Source organism: Cucurbita moschata, unplaced genomic scaffold (genome assembly GCF_002738365.1).
Source record: "Cucurbita moschata cultivar Rifu unplaced genomic scaffold, Cmos_1.0 Cmo_Scf00003, whole genome shotgun sequence".
Classification (NCBI taxonomy): domain Eukaryota; kingdom Viridiplantae; phylum Streptophyta; class Magnoliopsida; order Cucurbitales; family Cucurbitaceae; genus Cucurbita; species Cucurbita moschata.
In genome coordinates, this window is record NW_019268519.1 from 6,859,735 (window position 1) to 6,875,460 (window position 15,726).

At 35.3% G+C, this 15,726-nt stretch overlaps 3 protein-coding genes across 8 annotated transcripts; 1 reads left to right on the top strand and 2 right to left on the bottom strand.

Moving 5' to 3' along the window:
- The first annotated feature begins 224 nt into the window (after positions 1-224).
- Positions 225-4,107, top strand: LOC111440999. The gene is made up of 7 exons (XM_023077871.1): positions 225-628; positions 925-1,043; positions 1,132-1,197; positions 1,389-1,586; positions 2,341-2,459; positions 2,722-2,827; positions 2,972-4,107. Exons 1-7 carry the CDS (start codon positions 406-408, stop codon positions 3,578-3,580), a joined length of 1,440 nt encoding a protein of 479 aa, XP_022933639.1. The 5' UTR covers positions 225-405; the 3' UTR covers positions 3,581-4,107.
- Positions 4,108-5,096: 989 nt separating this feature from the next.
- LOC111432734 (dormancy-associated protein homolog 3-like) lies at positions 5,097-6,397 on the bottom strand. Of its 4 annotated transcripts, none has more exons than XR_002708683.1 (4): positions 6,219-6,397; positions 5,920-6,084; positions 5,253-5,582; positions 5,097-5,147 (listed from the first exon to the last, which is right to left on the bottom strand). XR_002708683.1 is itself a non-coding variant. In XM_023069681.1 (3 exons), the coding sequence occupies exons 1-3, from the start codon at positions 6,331-6,333 to the stop codon at positions 5,476-5,478; spliced, it is 387 nt and encodes a 128-aa protein (XP_022925449.1). In that variant the 5' UTR covers positions 6,334-6,397; the 3' UTR covers positions 5,201-5,475. The 4 variants fall into 4 exon arrangements, 2 of the variants coding, with proteins under 2 accessions (XP_022925449.1, XP_022925438.1); XR_002708682.1 differs by having other exon boundaries at positions 5,253-5,586; positions 6,219-6,395; XM_023069681.1 differs by lacking the exon at positions 5,097-5,147 and having other exon boundaries at positions 5,201-5,582.
- Positions 6,398-10,077: 3,680 nt separating this feature from the next.
- LOC111433638 (50S ribosomal protein L18-like) lies at positions 10,078-12,669 on the bottom strand. Of its 3 annotated transcripts, none has more exons than XM_023070756.1 (3): positions 12,538-12,669; positions 10,963-11,304; positions 10,078-10,118 (listed from the first exon to the last, which is right to left on the bottom strand). In XM_023070756.1, the coding sequence occupies exon 2, from the start codon at positions 11,292-11,294 to the stop codon at positions 10,974-10,976; it is 321 nt and encodes a 106-aa protein (XP_022926524.1). In that variant the 5' UTR covers positions 11,295-11,304; positions 12,538-12,669; the 3' UTR covers positions 10,078-10,118; positions 10,963-10,973. The 3 variants fall into 3 exon arrangements, with proteins under 3 accessions (XP_022926524.1, XP_022926532.1, XP_022926515.1); XM_023070764.1 differs by lacking the exon at positions 10,078-10,118 and adding an exon at positions 10,451-10,474; XM_023070747.1 differs by lacking the exon at positions 10,078-10,118 and having other exon boundaries at positions 10,821-11,304.
- Positions 12,670-15,726: the final 3,057 nt, after the last annotated feature.

The window sequence follows — 15,726 nt, forward strand, 5'->3', positions numbered from 1 at the left end:
AACACTCAAAAGATTCGGAGAGATGATCAAATTGTGTATATACGATTGTCTTAGGGGATAAAGATAAAATTTAAAAGATATAAATTGATTTTTTATGGGAAGAAATTCTTTTCGTAATAAGATAAAATAAAATAATGGACATTAATGAAAAAATATATTTTCAATATATATTAATTATGGATATTTGTTATTGAAGATCCGAAAATAGATATAAAGTAATAACGTGAAAGTGAAGGCAACCGATGACTCGGATCGGAAAACAGGTGTATCGCTACACACGCAAGAAAAACCCCTCCTCGCCTCGCCGCCTTCTTCCTTCTCCGATCAAACCCTCAGATTCTGTTATCAAATCCCTAATTTCCGCTTTGATCCATTGCGGTTCTGCTTTTGAATCCTCTCTGTGTAATGGCTGTGAATTTCCTTGACCGGACTGATCTCTGGAAGAACAAGGCTCGCTCCCTGCAGCTCCGCCTCAGGGATCGCTTCCGTGTTGTTGTCGACAACCATCGCTTGAAACCGGCCATATTCTCCGATGGCTACTTCTCCTTCACCCTCCGTCTTTGGCTTCAGAGGTTTCGTGATTTTCGCCATGATTTGCCCTCTTCCACTGCTTTTTATCGCAAGCGAGGTGCGTTTTATTTTTTTCCATCGTTTCCTTGGTTGCTTGTGCTTTTTAGTTAGATTTATTGTTTAGTTAGTTTCCTTGGAACTTCACGCTTTGTGCGAGTGCACGAAATTTATTTCTTGAAGAATCTATAGTTTCGGCCTAGGGATTTCTAATAGATGCCTTTAGGTTTTCGTTTCAACTAGTCGATTGTATGTTAATATGTGTCTATATTAAACACTGGAGATTGTTTGTGAAGTGATTTCTTTTGAGTTGTGGCTTCTGCAAAAGCTGAGTGGTTTAATTTTTTATGGAGACAGTTAGCAAGGATTTCAGTGATGGAGAAGAATCGGTCATTCTTCGGACGCTTCAGGCCGTAGCTGTTCCTGTTCTTGGCAATGTTTGCCATGTGTTTATGCATGGTTTGAATCGCGTGCAGGTGCTAAAAATGAGTGAAGTCCGAGGTTTTCTTTTTTATTTGCTCATTTTTGTTGCCATCTGTTTTGATCATTTGGTTTCTCTTATAGGTATATGGTCTGGAGAAACTACACAAGGCTGTGCTGCACAGACCCAAGGACCAACCTCTTGTTACAGTGAGCATCTTTATGAATTGGTTTTGTCATTGCATTTTTAGATGCTTCCTCCTGGTTTTGCTAGTTACATCGCTAACCTTGAAGAATTCAAAACTGGAATATTTTAGCATATAGCATTATATGCGCATTCGTGTGATACTTGAATATTGTGGTAACGATGGAGCACTGTATTTTTCTCCCCATTTTTTTAGGTTAGCAATCATGTGGCCTCTGTAGATGACCCGTTCGTAATTGCAGCACTGCTTCCTCCTCGTGTACTTTTTGATGCCCAAAACTTGAGATGGACTCTATGTGCAACGGATCGATGTTTTAGCAATCCTGTCACTTCTGCATTTTTTAGTACTGTGAAAGTCCTGCCAGTTGCCCGTGGTGATGGTATTTATCAAAAGGTATTGCGGCCATTTCAACTATCTTATACTTGCTTTGAAATCTTATTCACACTTGTTGCAATACCTGGTGTTTATCATTTGAAATGTGGTGGAGATGTTTGTGGTTTCCTTGAATGGTTATTTCTTCTTTGTGGACATGATTGAAGGCTTTATTTATCGTCTTTAATCAGAGTAAAGCTTTGCAATGAGTGCCAGAACTTTTGTTTTCTCTTGGATCGGAGTCTTTTTTTTCTAATTATTGGTTCGTCTTTTTTTTATTTTTATTTTTTTTATGCCCATTGTATTATTTCATTTTTCTTCTAAAAGAACATTTCTGAAAGATTTTTCCCTTTATTTTTGGCATATCTAGGTTTTAAAAATCAGTTCTTTATTTTGATCATTAGTTTTCTCTAAAAGAAGGATCATGGAAAGTGTAATATGACTTGTTCTTTCTTTTTCCTGTTGTTCCTTCTTGAATACCTATCTCATTACCTAGGGTGCATAATCGTGGGATGTGAATAAAGAATTTAGTTATCGAAATGTTCAGATCCTTTTTTTTCCTCCATCTGTCAGTTTGCTTTTACTGTTAGATAAAGTTGTTTGGAGGGATAAAATTCCACGTTTCTTAAAGTAAAATGTAGGGAAAAAAGTCATATGGTCTAATTGGTATGTGCATGGATTGAGTTTGTGTTGAAGTTTTGGCATAATTTAGTTTGGATTGTAGTTTTCATCTGCTTGTTAGTTTTCTCGCCTTATCTTTGTCTTGATGGCTCAGGGTATGGACTTGGCTATTTCAAAATTAAATCTTGGAGGGTGGGTTCACATATTTCCAGAGGGGAGTCGTTCTCGAGATGGTGGAAAAACAATGGGTTCTTCAAAAAGAGGCATTGGAAGGTGAGATCTGAGGAACTGTTTTGTGGTTTATAATTATGGGGTTGGAAGTATTTTTGAAGATCCAGATTTTTGGGAACTTCTGCAAAGTGTTATTGACTCTAATTTGGAAGTTTGTTTTTCAGTCACGGGCTACTTAAGGATTATGCATTTAGACATAGATGAATTTTATTATCGAATCTTTGCTGTCTCTAACAGCATTGCTTCCCATCTTTTTGAAGTTTAAGCTCAACCTGTTTATCATTCTATATCAATATCATGGCAGGCTGATTTTAGATGCAGATACTATTCCTACGGTTATTCCATTTGTTCACACGGGTATGCAAGAAATCATGCCTATTGGAGCTAAAATTCCAAAGATTGGAAAGACGGTAGGTCTTCTTAATAGTAGGGTGCTTGTCAATTTTTTTCTATTTACAAGTCTCTCTCTCTTTCACGCACACACACGTACTTACGTTTTACGAATGATTTGTTTTACCTTAAATATTCATGTGGTTGTTACATGGAAACTTCAGGTGACAATTATTATTGGGGACCCCATTGAATTTGAGGATCTACTTAACTCTGAAAGTGCGCAAAAGGTCTCTAGGGGAAAGTTATATGATGCAGTTGCTTTGAGAGTTGGAAATCGGTTGCACGAAATGAAAATTCAAGTAGAAAAACTAGCTCACGATCGTGCATTAGATATGCAAAATAATTCAATGAGTATCACAGAACGAGCAGCCATGATGTTGCAGCAAATTGATTGGGAGTCATTTGGCATTGGTAGCTCAACTTCTATTGACTACAACAGTTCTCACACAAAGCACGAAACTCAAACGCAGCCTGATTTGGAAGTTTCCTCAGCAGAACAACCTGTTTCTGATTGGTATTTCAGAATGCGTCTATCTCGAGAAGGTGGACTTATATCAAGAATGCGTGGTTATATCGATCCTACCGAGTTCATGAGTTTTGCAGCAAGAGGCTTGTTTAAGAATTGTAGAACAGGAGGCAACTCTGAATTTGGCGAGACAATTAGGCCATTGAAGGCATGGAAACGATTTGTAGAAGCCAATTTGCAACGTGGCAGTGGTACTCTCGTTAACATCACAAGTTACAACAATCTGGCTGTTTTAATGAGATGACCTGTAATGATCGACCATTCAGCTGGTCCCTCCTGTAAAAAAAATGATGAAAATTTGGCATCAAGATCATAGAGTTTCTCAAACTATGACGTGTTGCTTCCAAGTTCTTCTGAGTAGCTACTTGTACCCAGGAAAAAATGCAATCAGCAGCAGATCTCAAGTCGTAAGATTTGGTCATGTTATTTTGGTTTCTGGTTTTCTAGTTTTGCATCAAGTTGGCATTCAGAACTAATGTAGCTGGAGGCCGAAAAGTAAAGAAAAAGAATGGTTTCTATGTCCACTCAATCTGAATGAAAAAGGTAGAGACATTAAGCCACTTGTTCTGATGGAATCTGTACATCAAGGTATGATCAAGCTTTCCATGTGTTTTCTCTGCTTTATAGGCTCTATCCAGAATGATAATAAGAATAGTAGTAGATTTGATTCCCCCTGCCATGCTGTGTTAAGTCTTCTGTCTGGTAAAGTGTTATGATGAGCCCAATAGTGTTTATATGCTTCTGATTTTTGTGTTCCAATCGTTTCATGCATGAGATGAGACTAAGGCATATATATATTTATATATATATTTTACAATATGATATAAATATTGATATTAGGCTCCTGTAAGTTAGATGGTTTATATTAGAGAGTGCATGTAAAGGTATAAATTCTTGCCATCAACTGTTATGAGTTTAGGTGAGTAATCTTATCTCTTGATTTTTCATCTCTTTTCTTCAATAAAGTAGGCAGCAATGGGTGGAATTCTAAACCAACGACTTAGATCTAATTTTTATAATTAGATAAGTTTTAAGGTTATTCTTTTTCCAATTTTTATAATGAGGTAAATCATTTTGGTTAATAGTTTACTCTTTTTCGTAAGGTCATATATATAAATCATAAAATTTCTAATACTATTGTAGTACCTACTCATTCTATTCATAATATAACATACTGTTAAATGATTGTACTTTTATTTCATGGAACATAACACTAATTCTAAAATGTTGTTACTATTTCAAACAATGAAGCAAGGTAGCTTGAAGGTTTTTCTATACAAAAGAGTATCAATAGATTCTTCCATTTCAAGTTCGGAAGGTTCTTGTCATATTAAAAAATTTGTTTATTTGATATAAAATTCAATTTTATGTCTACTCAGACTTTAAGCATTATTGTAAAAAAGTCAACCGCGAATAGACCTAAATTTTTTCAATTTTCTAAAAACGAAGTCTAACTCACTCAACCAATATTCATGATTTTGATTAAGAAATGTAAATAGGTCGAGTTATCCGATCATATAAACACCTTAGCAACGTGGCTGAGACTTGACAAAACTTTTTATCCCATTTGAGGTCTTACCAACAAAGTGGCATCTTTCAAAGCACCTATAAAATATGTATTTTATATAACAAAACGGTATTTTAAGAAAATAATTAAGAGATAATTTATATACAAGATTTAAATTTAAAATTATCCATCTCTATACCCTCTCTTAAATTAAAATTAAAACCCTAAAATAATGCTTGATTTAATTCTAGAATTAAAATAAATCATATCAAATTAAAATTATCTTCAAAAAGATATTGTCTTAATTCTTTCAAGAAAACATATAAAGTCGTAAAATGATTGTGAAATTTTTTTTTAAAAAAAACACCATTATTGTTAATTGAGGCATTATAACAAGTGATAACTACAACCATCACTCATTCATATACACAAGAACATGCCCACAAACACACACACTTTTGTAACAAACCCAAACACATAATTAGAACTATTACACACATAAACTCACGACTCCGTTCTCGACATTTCTCAACAAAAAGCTAACACTATTTAAGGACTCATATTAAATTATAGTCATCATCGGTCATCGACCCATCAAGCTGAAGAAGATCACGAATTCATATCATATCATATCATATCTCGCATGTCATAAGGAGAAGTAGGAGTCCGAGGTCCGACTTCGCTTGTCGTCTTCTCGTAAGCATCTGACGTCGATCTTCTTCGAAATCGGAATGATTCTCTACCTCCATAATATTGATAAAATTTGTCAACAAAAATTAAAAAGAAAAACTCTAAACAAATGATATTAGACGTCAAATAAAAGCTATGAACTTATCGGATAAGTAATAGAATAGACATAGGAAGACTAAGTCATGCATGGAGGGTATTATGGTCATTTCACACCCCACACTTAATTATTACTACTCGGAAAGGATTGTCCACGGATAAAGTGACAACTCCACAAAACGACAAAAAACCGGTCCAGATTTCCTCACTTTGTGGATAACTCCGCCTCCCTCCGCCGATAATGTAATTATAGTTTTCAGCTTTAACAGAAAGAAGGCTCTAGAAATTACCGGAAAAAGGAGAAAGCGGCGGCGTGGAGGAGCCGGCCGGCGAAACCGGCGGCGAACCGTACTGATAACCTGGCGGCTTTACGATCATAATTCGTCTGGAAACTTTAAGTGGCTCCTCCGACGAGGACGGCGGCGTTCCTTCCTCGTAACTCTTCCCATTGGATTCTGCCCAACACCATTAAAGCCAAATTTGAGTTAATTAAACTCTTTTTAAGTTAATTAAATTAAAGTTGAAATTTTTATAAAGCGAAATTTGTAATGAAATTTGTGGTTTTAAATTATGGTCCGTGGCGGCGTACCCTTGACGGCGGTGGACCGGGAAGTGAAGGATGGGTGCTTGCGGAGCTTTCCCAGACCAGAGTCCGGCATCGGTCCGGCAAGCGTGTCGTCCCACAGCTGGTCCAGTAGCCCCATGATGGAGAGAGAGAGAGAGAGAGAGAGAGTTCCGATGAGAAAAGGGTCAGAGAGAGTGAGGCGATAGGGGAGCGGTGGAGTGAGTTAAAAGGAGGAGGAGGGCGTTAAATGTCGAACATGTTTGTTGAAAGATCTAAACCGTTGGATTCGATCCAAGAGGGAAATGGTGACGTGGCAAGTCCATAGAATAGGCACGTATTGTGGATAAGATCGACGAGGAGAGAAGGTGATGCCAAAAGTCAGGGTGGTGGGACCCTGTGACGTCATCTCACGTGACTCGAAAATTCAGTGTGGCTGCTTACTACTTTATTATTTTTTTTTTTTTAAGGATAATTGTGGCTGCTCATAAATCATAATTAAATATTATAATTAAATCTCTCCGTTTAATTATAATATTAATCTTTTCAATTAAAAAATTTATAAGGAGAGGTAAAATATTTCGTGATCTACTCTTATATAAACTTATTGTATAAGATACTCCACTTATATGTCTCGACATAAATGATTTGAATCAAATTATTTATACAATAAGTTTGAATAAATCTGGACTAAGAAATATTTAATCTCATTTTATAAATTTATTAATTAAGAAAATTAATTTTTCATACGATAATCATATATGACTTGATCTTAATCCTAAGTGGGTTATGAACTCTTGTTTGGGAAAGCTTGCTCTTTGATTTGCATGAGCGGGAATGACTTTGTAGTCGATTATATGTGTCTATCATTTTAGAGACTTGACAAAATAGGAACTTGGAACATCTTACGAGATGAAATTTACTTCTTCGGTAATTAGATAGATGAAATTTACTATGGAGCTCTACCCTCACGCTGGCTAGATGGAGACTTAATTTGTGGTTGAATTATAAACAAATTGTTCATCAGATGATCAATAATACTTAAGTTCTAAGATGTAATTATATGTGCTTCACCCTCTCGTTACCCTATATGTCCTATAAATATAGAACTTAATATATACGCTAAAATGGACATAAATACTGTAGGTGAGTTGAAAAACATAACTATGAAATATACTGTAGGGGCATTGGTTGAGTTGAAAGACATAACTGGGAAATCATGATGTTCATAACTGCTCTTGAAGTCAGATGTTCTCTTTGATCCTCATTTGATGATATCTTAACCTCAAGTTAATCTTGGAGAATTCTATTGCACCCTATAACTGATCAAACAAATCGTCTATATTGCACCCTCATTTGCCCTCTTGGTCATAATCGCATGGACTACTGCTTCCCTTGTTACTAAGCTCTTTGATTTCTTTGGTTCTATCCTGTCATCGGTTGACATCCTGATATTTCTTGTGTGGGTACTCTACTACTCAGTGACCTAGTTTTCCACAACTAAATCATCTTATGATGCCCACCAAGCACTCACCCTCGTACTTGCGGCCGCACTTAGGGCATGCTGTTGTACCCTAACGGTGAATCTGGCCATGGTTATCTAAGCATCCACAAAAATGTTTCTTAAACCTAGAGAGGTTCCTATCTGACCTCGAGGGAGCTTGGGTAATCTTTGTCTGCTTATCTTTGCATTTGTGCATATCCACGAGGGTAACAATACATAATGTATCGACATATGTAATAACAAGAGGCTCCTACAGGTATTTCTAAAGGAAATACAAAATTAGTTACTTACCCATTCCGTTTGGGACCTTGGTTCTTGTAACCTAGATACTTAAATCTATCCAAATTTTCTTGTATAGAACCTATAGGGTGTGGACATTAAGGAACCAAAGAGAATTAAGTGAGAATTGACTTGAAAATAGGTTAAATAATAAAAAATTATTTGGGTTAGTGTGGGTGACCGGGCTAGTTCAACTGAATCGGCCACATCATTGTCTACAACCTCAAAACAGAGGAAAAACTTGTATAGACTAGGTGCAATAACTGAACGTTACCTTTTCCTACCTTGCATAATGGTTATCTGCCTCTGCTTTCTTCTTCACAATATTAGAGGGAGTGTCGAGAAAGAGTTTGAAGCTAGCCTTCTGGTTTTTTATTCATCATGGAAGAAGTTACGGGCTTAGAACAACCCCTAAAAATTAGCCTCTTTGTCGGAGCTCTGCTTCATTTATAACCCAAGCTTCCACCGACTTTGAGAGCTCTAGAATCACCTTGAATCTAGAGTTGAATTCTCAATATCTTTTGTTGAAATTTTTTTTTCCATTCAGGCCCTTATTGATATCAAATTAAAATTTTCGCTGTTGGGTGCCTCTCGGCAGAGCTTCTTAAGTAATATCCAATTTTGCAAATGATGTGGACGGTTGAATTTTTCACTAACGTTTTTTTGTTATGTTCGTTTTACGTAGATAGTTTATGAGTATCTTGATGCAATAATGATGTAATAAATTATTAGTGAAGGATTAATATTTTAACAAGACCCCAAAATTAATATTATAATTTATTTAACTTCACACTACATTGCTTTCAAGATTGATGAGGATAAGATGTGACTTGAAAGCCATGTAAAGAAAATGATATTTATTTTTTATTTTTATTTTGCTCACATAATTCAGAAAGTTCATTTTAATAAATAATTATTGATTCAAAACATTTGTCATTAAATTGATCTAAGGAGAATTAAATATTTATATTTATTTTAATTAATTTATTTTATGCAATGATTTTTTTATTAGATTCTACATAGTCATTTATCACAAAAATTTGTATTATTTTGATGAATGAAGTAATAATATATATTAGTTGGTAGCATTAATTAATTATATTTAATTTTAGAATATACCTAACATTTATTTAATAAATTGATAATATAATATATCATCATTGTAAATATCAATTAAACTTTTAAAATTATTTATTAAAATATTGAAATTATTCGAAAAGATAATTAAGTATCCGATTTTGTATTTTTTTTAAAATTTAAGAATTTATTAAATAAGAAATTAAAACTTTAAAAAATTAAGAGAAAATAAATAATAAATAATAATAATAAAGGGGAGCAAATGGGTCAGGTATGGGCACTGAGGATAGAGAAAGATACACGAAGGGTACAGGTGGCGTTTAAAAGAGTGGGGCCACCAGTGGCCGCTCACGTGATGCATCTCTTTTGGTTTTCCGAGGTGGCATAAAACAACAGTAAAAAGGCAGCTAGTTTGAAGAAATTACATGTAGTGCCATTGTGACAGCTTCAATAATTGAAAGCCGCCATTATCACTCAATTTATCGCGATAACAACTCTTTTTCTCCTTTCACTTTCCGTCTCGGTCTTCTATTATATTGAACTTTTTTTTTTTTTTTTTTACGCATCAATTAATTATGATTAAATTACTAATTTGATTTTCTGACATTTATCCATATTTTAAAATTACAAAATTTATAAGAACTTTAGGATTAGCAATATCCATTTTGTCTCTACTTCGCTTTCATATCTAAATAAATCTTAGACTTTAAAATTGAGATGACATTTCAAGTACTGATTTTACTTCTTTACCCTTATAATTTCAAAATTATAAAAATATATTGCTAAATAAATTCAAAAACCGGAATATTATTCATAATATATTAATTAAGGAATGAAAATTAAATTAAAATTTAGTTAATTATAGTTATTTTAATAATTTCATTTTAATACCAATAAACTAACAGATAACTATTAATTATCTCTAATTAATTATTGTATTGACAAACCAAACAAAAATATGATTGTAATTTCACTTCATTTATACCGTCCATCCTAAATCCATCCCTAACAGATATTATCCTCTTTGAGCTTTCCCTGTCGGGCTTCACCTCAAAGTTCTAAAACGCCAACTAGAGTTTTCCCTTCTAGATTTCACCTCAAAGTTTTAAACACATTTGCTAGAGCTTTCCTTTCGTTTGCCAGAGCTTTTCATTCTAGGCTTCACCTCGAAGTTTTAAAATACGTCTGCTAGAGCTTTCCCTTATAGGCTTCACCTCGAAGTTTTAAAATGCATCTGCTAGAGCTTTCCCTTCTAGGCTTCACCTCAAAGTATTAAAACGTGTCTGTTTGAGCTTTCCCTTCTGGGCTTCACCTCAAAGTATTAAAACGCGTCTGATAGAGCTTTTCCTTCTTTACCTCAAAATTTTAAAACGCATCTGCTAGAGCCTTCCCTTCTGGGCTTCACCTCAAAGTTTTAAAACGCGTCTGGTAGGGAGAAAGTTTCCACATGCCTATAAAAAATGCTTATTTCTCCTCCCTAACCGCTTCCCCTCAAGGTTTTAAAACGGGTATCCTAGGGAGAGGTTTCCACATCTTTATAAAGAATACTTCGTTATCCTCCCTGACCGCTTCCCCTCAAGGTTTTAAAATGCATATGCTAGGGAGAGGTTTACACACCTTTATATATAAAGAAGGCTTCATTCTTCTCCCCAACCGATGTGTATCTCAGATCTTAATGAAGCAGGCTAAATGTCCCTAATGTTTAGGCGTCTTCTCTCAATTTCTACTAATTCACTAAGTATTTGTAACTAACAAAATTTAAAGAGAAATTAGGGACTAAAACATATGTTTTGACTCTTAATTATTGTTTATTTCCCAAAAATGCTCGTATGACACCTTCACCTAACAACACTACTCTCACTAATCATCAAACTCAGATAATATTGGGCAGTGACTTCAAAGCAGCTTAATACCTGCTTCCCTCACAGAGTCAATAACAGCTTTGATCTTACCATGATATACTTCTGTTCTCTTTTCAAGTGCACACAAACAGCTGGGATTCCCTTAAGCAAAAGCCTCTCTCCCAACAATTTCCCGATCTTTGCAGCAGCAGCCACATCCCTTGTTGACTCCATGCTCGGCCGCAGTGCCTTCTCCTGCGAGCTTGCAGCCGAAGCAACGGTGGCCGTTTCAGAGTGGATCACCTGCGCGCTCACATACTTGTTTGTGAAATGCATCTTCAAGACATATGGCTTTAGATACTGCGTTAATCTTGGTGGCCTAACTGGAGGAGGAATCACCATCTCCCTTACTCTAAATGACATAAACAAAGATGTATCTTAGGATCTTCAATCTTCTCAAGCTTAAGCTAAGCTACCAATTAGTGAGTTCAATAATAAATATGGTTAACCACCATTTATATCATGCTTTAAAGTTTAAAATCCCTTACATAGCTTTCATAATAATGGCAATGGGCAATGGTTTTGATATACTATCTAATTAGCAGAGATAAATGCTATCTGTTCTTCACAAAAATTAAAATGGCACCCATTCATAACGCTAAACCAATAACGAAACCATATCATTGGTTAGTGAAAATGGAGAACCATTACCAAACCAATGAACTTGATTGGGCAAATCCAGATTTCAACTACACTGGTTGGGTTGGATCTATTGGTTCAGTTTCAAGAAATCTGGCCTTTCTGTGCTCAAATCCTAATCTTCTAAGGTTCATATCCTAATCTTCTAAGGTTCATTTTGCAAAGGCTGAATGTGATGTCCCACATTGGTTGGAGAGGAGAACAAAACACCATTTATAAGGGTATGGACGCGTTTGAGAGCCTGGAGGGGAAGCTCGAAAGCGAAAGCTCAAAGAGAACAATATCTGCTAGCAGTGGATTTGTGTTATTACAAATAGTATCAGAGCCAGACCCTGGACGATGTGCCAGCAGAGTGCCAGTGAGGACACTGGGCCGAAGGGGGTGGATTGTGATGTCCTACCTTGATTGGGGAGGAGAATAAAACACCATTTATAAGGGTGTGAAAACCTTCCCTAGGAGACGAGTTTTAAAGCCTTGAAGGGAAGCCCGAAATAGAAGACCCAAAGAGGACAATATCATGGATACGAGTGTTACACTGAAACCTAAAATTGGGGAAAAATTACTGAATAGGGCCAATGCAAAGTGGTTGTCTACAGGTTCGAAATCTGTTCGCCACTACCCTTATAAACATGAATCCAAGTTCAATATAGCATATTCGAATTTTGTCTAATACATTCAACAATATTGAATGGGAAGCCACTTTGTCGAATCTCCTCCAAAAAAGAAAAACAGATTTCAACGAATTCCATTAGTAAAAGCTAAGATTAGATTAAATGCATCTTAAAACTGAGAGTAGCCTAACCCACAGTTCGAAAGGATTTCAAACTAGAACAGATTCGAAATCATTTCATGAACCTAATTCCAAATTTACCCAGTGTTGAGTTTGGTTGAATGGACGAAACAAAAAAGATGAAAGGAAAAAAGAAGAGTTTAGATCCGGGAAGACCTCGACGAAAGACAGGGTCGGTGTTGGCGTGAGGTTGCAGCAGAGACGAAAGAAGATCGGCGGTGGAGCGTTCCGGCAAGCGGCTGCGAAAGAAATGAAGGAGAAGGGTAGAAAGAAGGGTTTAAGTTTTTATTTTTCCAATTTCCATTCTACTCTATTTCTTCTATTTTATTTTATGTTAAACCTTTTCTTTTTGTAACGTATTTACAAAACTATTATTATTATTATTATAATAATAATAATAATTATTATTATTATTATTATAAAACAACTCAATAGGATAGATAGACTTACTTGATGTTGGACCATAAATTATTCGAAAAAATAAAGAAATATAAAAATCGTGATATAATTATATTGCAACAAGATAATAAATACATTACAATTTAGAATTACTTATCTCATCTTTATAACAAAATCTTTAAATTTATTGAAACTAATTTTGTTCTATCGACCCAATTTTGTATCCGTTAGGTATTAAACAAATCATAAAATAATCAAGAATTCTCTCACACAAACTACAGGTTGATCGAGAAGTTATATAAACACTAGAATGGTCAACATATTTTGGATAATTTTTAATAAAACTCGATATTTAAATTTATTTACTTTCCACCAAGTTCGATGAAAAAAATGATAAATGAAAGATAAAAATTATTCAAATATATATATATAATCTATGAACATTTAACATTAGAGACATTTGTTTCGAAATAAACTAAATATATGTATAATTATAATTAATAAACCTATTATAAATATAATTTTTAAATTAAATGATTGTTGGTTATTTATTTATATCATAAACAATAAATTTAAAAATAGTATAAGATATTAATTTATTCAGAGAGGAAGAAACTAAACACAATTAGAAACTAAAAATAATATAATATAATATATTTTAAAATAGTATAAAAAAACTAAAAATAATATAAAAGAAAAGATTAACACTGAAAGTAAATATGGTATAAATTGCATATATTTACTTATAGGAAGTCTTATACTTATTCCATGTTTTTCATGTAACTAAGAACTAATTAGAGATGAGAGCAGACTTGGAGTAGTGCTATAGAGAGTGTCTCCAAAAACTTCTTTGATGTTTTAATGTTTTTGTGGCTCGTTTCAAGATTGACTCGTTTTAAGATTATCCCTGTAAATGTTTGCTGAAACTACCACAGCTAAATGGTGAAAAAGTTCTTTGTTTATAATCATTTACAGTATAGAGAATGATGGTAAATTACAAATAATATGGGAAGAACAATAAAACGAAAGAACAATACATGAATACAATATAGTAAGCCGTAATGCAAGAGATATTTGCCTTATAATAAACGGTCAACTGTCCTTAACACCTCCCTGCAAGCTGAGCGTCGGATTTGAACAAACGTGAATCTTGGATCTGAAAAATTCGAATAGAGGTCGAGAAATACTTTTCGTGAAGATGTCAGCAACTTGGAGATGGGAAGGTACATATTGTGTGCGAAGTTTGCCAGCGATAACAAGTTCTCGAAGGAAATGATAATCTAGTTCAACATGTTTGGCCCGCTTGTGAGAAACGGGATTAGAGCTCAAAAAAATAGCACTTTTGTTGTCACATAAAAGTAAGGACTGCTGTGAAATAGAGATCTTGAGGTCATGCAAAAGATGCGTAACTCAAAGAAGTTCAGCAGCAGTCGTGGCAAGAGCACGATACTCAGATTCACAGTTGGAGCATGAGACAGTAGGTTGCTTTTTGGCACTCTAAGGAACAAAATTGTCACCAAGATAAATAGAATCGTTGGATGTAGAACGACGAGTATCGGGACAATCAGCCCAATCAGCATCTGAATAAGCGACTAACGTACTAGGAACAGTGGATGGACGAAAGGTTAGACCAAAGTGGAGTGTTCCTTTGACATAGCGAAGAATACGTTTGACAGCAAGAAAGTGATCTGTAGTAGGGGCATGCAAGAATTCACTGACAGAATTGACAGCATAGACAATATTTGGACGTGTAATAGTCAAGTACTAAAGGGCGCCAACAAGAGATCTATAGAGAGTAGGATCAGAGAAAGGAGAACCATCAGCAGTCAAGTGTTAAGAAACAACCATGGGAGTGTGGATTGGTTTGCTGTCGAACATCTGAGCACGAATAAGAATATCTCGAGCATATTTTAACTGACTAATAAAGAGACCATCAAGAGTGGGTGAAGCTTTAAGACCAAGAAAGTAACTGAGATAACTCAAATCTTTGGTAGTAACTCAAAATGAAGCTTGCGAGTAAAGCTCTCAATAAGAGATGAGTTGTTGTCGGTAACAATAATGTCATCAACATAAAGAAGCAAATAGATAAGGTTAGATTGCTGATGAAAGACAAAAAGGGACGTGTCAGCACGACTGCAAAAAAAAAACCAAATGTGAGAAGAAATGAGCTAAAACGCTGAAACCAGACGCGAGGAGCTTGCTTTAAGCCATAAAGGGCTTTCTTTAATAGACAAACATGAGTGGAAAATCGAGGATCAATATACCCAGGAGGTTGTTCCAATGAACACGTTCAATAAGTGTTCAATTGAGAAAAGCATTCTTGACATCAAGTTGTCGAAGAGGCTATTTATTTGTGACCAATAGAAAGCACAACACGGACAGTGGTAGCTTTGACAATTGGACTGAAAGTGTCAGTGTAATCAAGACCAGGAACCTGAGTATAACCTTTGGCAACAAGATGAGCCTTGAAACGCTCGACGAATCCATCAGACAAATTTTTAATACGAAACATCCATTTAGAGCCCACGATGTTGGTGTTGGCAGGGTGAGGAACCAAAGTCCAAGTATCATTTTGTTGTAAAGCTCGAATTTCTTCATCCATGGCAGCAACCCAAGCAGGATTCTTAGCCGCAGATTTGAATTCTTTTGGCTCAATGGATGCAAGAAGAGCATAAAGAAGTCCAGATGAGCCTCAAAATATCAATATTAGCTGGATGACGAGTCTTGGATATACCAGCTTTGGCTCGTGTGATCATAGGATGAGAGCCCAAAGAAGAGGAATCAACAATAGGTTTAATAGAGGTTGGATCAGAAGTCGAGGGTGGCAAAGCAGAACCTGCACGAGAAGTGTCAACCTGCACAGACTCATCCACAAAGTCAAAACAAATATCACACGGGAATGAACTGGATCGAGGAATGTGCGATGATAAAGTGGTGTGGGGGGGG